The sequence below is a fragment of the Quercus suber genome, unplaced genomic scaffold (assembly GCF_002906115.3).
Source record: "Quercus suber isolate HL8 unplaced genomic scaffold, Cork oak 2.0 scaffold_15, whole genome shotgun sequence".
Classification (NCBI taxonomy): domain Eukaryota; kingdom Viridiplantae; phylum Streptophyta; class Magnoliopsida; order Fagales; family Fagaceae; genus Quercus; species Quercus suber.
The window spans coordinates 80,066-82,455 of record NW_027069480.1 but is presented as its reverse complement, the minus strand read 5'-3'; the positions used below and the strand labels follow the sequence as shown (position 1 = coordinate 82,455).

General features: G+C 31.7%; 1 protein-coding gene across 1 annotated transcript; it reads left to right on the top strand.

Annotated features, from left to right (window-relative positions):
- Positions 1-508: 508 nt before the first annotated feature.
- Positions 509-952, top strand: LOC112004583 (SKP1-like protein 1). The gene has a single exon (XM_024036823.1). The coding sequence runs from the start codon at positions 509-511 to the stop codon at positions 950-952; it is 444 nt and encodes a 147-aa protein (XP_023892591.1).
- Positions 953-2,390: the final 1,438 nt, after the last annotated feature.

The following is a 2,390-nucleotide window of genomic DNA, read 5'->3' as shown; positions in this document are numbered from 1 at the left end:
CTTTTTCATTTACATAAACAATGATGTTTTTAAAAATCAATTCTAAATCACGGCTCCAAATTAGGTTTTCCAGTGGTCGTACAAAACATTACTCTCAGTTTATTTTCTAAAAATTCATGGCAAAAAAGGTTATTATTATTATTATTTTATAAATTATTGAAAAAAAGAAAAAAGAAAAAGAAAAAAAGTGATTCGTGCCTACATTAACCGACAAGGCCACAAGGCTATACATTTCAGTATCGGAAAACCCACCTCCCTCTTTTTATTTTTTTCCTTCTCCTAATCGGCTAATACTAATAGAGAAAGAAGTCTTACATAGCTAGGAATCATAGAGAGAATAGGACTACTTTGTGATTAAGGCCTATAGCTCTCTCTATATATACCATACTTGCCCACACTTGTATTCTCTATACTTTGCATTCTCTAGCTGTAGGCAATACAATCTTCTAGATTCTCTTGCGTAGGGTTTCCTTTAGCATACATATTTCTAGGCTGTAAGAAGAAGAGTATGGCTTTGAAGTTGAAGAGCTCCGAGAATAAAATTTTCGAGGTTGAAGAGCTTGTGGCTGTGCAGTCTGTCACCGTCAAGAGCTTGGTTGAGGATGGATGCGCCTACAACGTTATTCCACTGCCAAACGTGGATAGCAAAACCCTAGAGTTGGTGCTAGACTGGTGCAAGAACCATGTGGACATGAAACTCGACGTGGAAAAACTGAAGGAATACGAGGACAAATTTATTGAGGTTGATCAGGCAGTTCTCTATGATCTTCTCTTGGCTGCAAACTATCTCGATATCAAGGACTTGCTGAACCGAGCGTGTCAGAAAGTTGCGGACATGATTAAAGGAAAAAAACCCGAGCAAATTCGAGAGACGTTCAACATCGTGAATGATTTTAGTCCAGAAGAAGAGGAAGAAATCCGAAAGGAGAACCTCTGGGCCTTTGAAGAGTGATTGTTTTTTCTGTTTTTGATGTTTACTTGATTAGTAGTCTTTAAGGATCATGAAGATTTTTATTTTCTTTTTTCTCTGTAGTAGTGTTTTCTTTGAATTTCCTTTGTTAGCAACCGATGAAACTTCTTAATTTCGTATATAGCTTGTGGCCTTGTCGGTTAATGTTGGCATGAATCACTTTTTTTTTTTTTAATAAAATAATAATAATAATAATAACCTTTTTTGCCATGAATTTTAAGAAAATAAACTAAGAGTAATGTTTTGTATGACTACTGGAAAACCTAATTTGGAGCCGTGATTTAGAATTGATTTTTAAAAAAATCATTGTTTATGTAAATGAAAAAGGTTTTTTAGACCCCCCCAAACACTTATACAGGGGATTAATCATTAATTCAACAAATAGAGTGTTTCAAACACATAATCCACACACAATTCAACCTCAATAATAAATCACCATATATATACCTAACCTTCTGTGGTATTTTTAATTTGCTTCCATTAATCTCACCTCGTGCAACTGTAGTTGATGATCTATTGGTTGTCAGTGACTTGGTGCTTTTGTCTCAATTTTCATATTTAAAATTTGAAAAATACCAATTTAGTAGTTTTTTTATTGATGAATTTTAGAAGAAATGGTGTTTGTAATAATTGGTTTAAGACATTATTAAGCACCGATTGAATCCTAAAAATTATCGCTTTATGGTTGCTTCATTTTAATTTTTTCACCAAGAATGTTATATTTAACATTTAAAAGACATTTTAATGTCATCAACGAATAATCTTATTGGGTATCTACATGTGAGTAAAGTCTCACATTAAGTGTCTGTTTAGCTAGCTTATTTTTTGCCAATTTATTTTAATATTTAGTTTATTTTTGCTATTTTTTATGGGTCTCATTGCACTTTTTAATACTATTCATGGATCTCATTGTATTATTTTAACTAACATTTACCTTTATCTATAATACTTTTAGCAAAAAAATTTTAGTTTCAGCATAATAAGTGAATCCCAAACATACCTTAAGTGTGCGTTTGACTCTAACTTAAAAGCTAGCTTATTTTACTTTCAACTTATTTTTGTTAGTATTTATGGGTCCCATTGCATTTTTTTGGTACTATTCATGAGTCCTATTATACTATTTCACCTAACTTTTACATTTACCTTTATCTACAGTATTTTTCAGCAAAAAGTTTTTAGTTTTAGCATAATAAGCAAATCCCAAACATACCCTAAGTGTGCATTTGGCTCCAATTTAAAAAGTTAGTTTATTTTACTATTCAGTTTACTTTTGCTAGTATTTATAGGTCTCATTGCACTTTTTGGTACTATTCATGGGTCATACTATACTATTTCAGCTAACTTTTACCTTTACCTTTATTTACCGTACTTTTAGTAAAAAGTTTCAATTTCAGGAAAATAATCGGATCTCAAACAGATA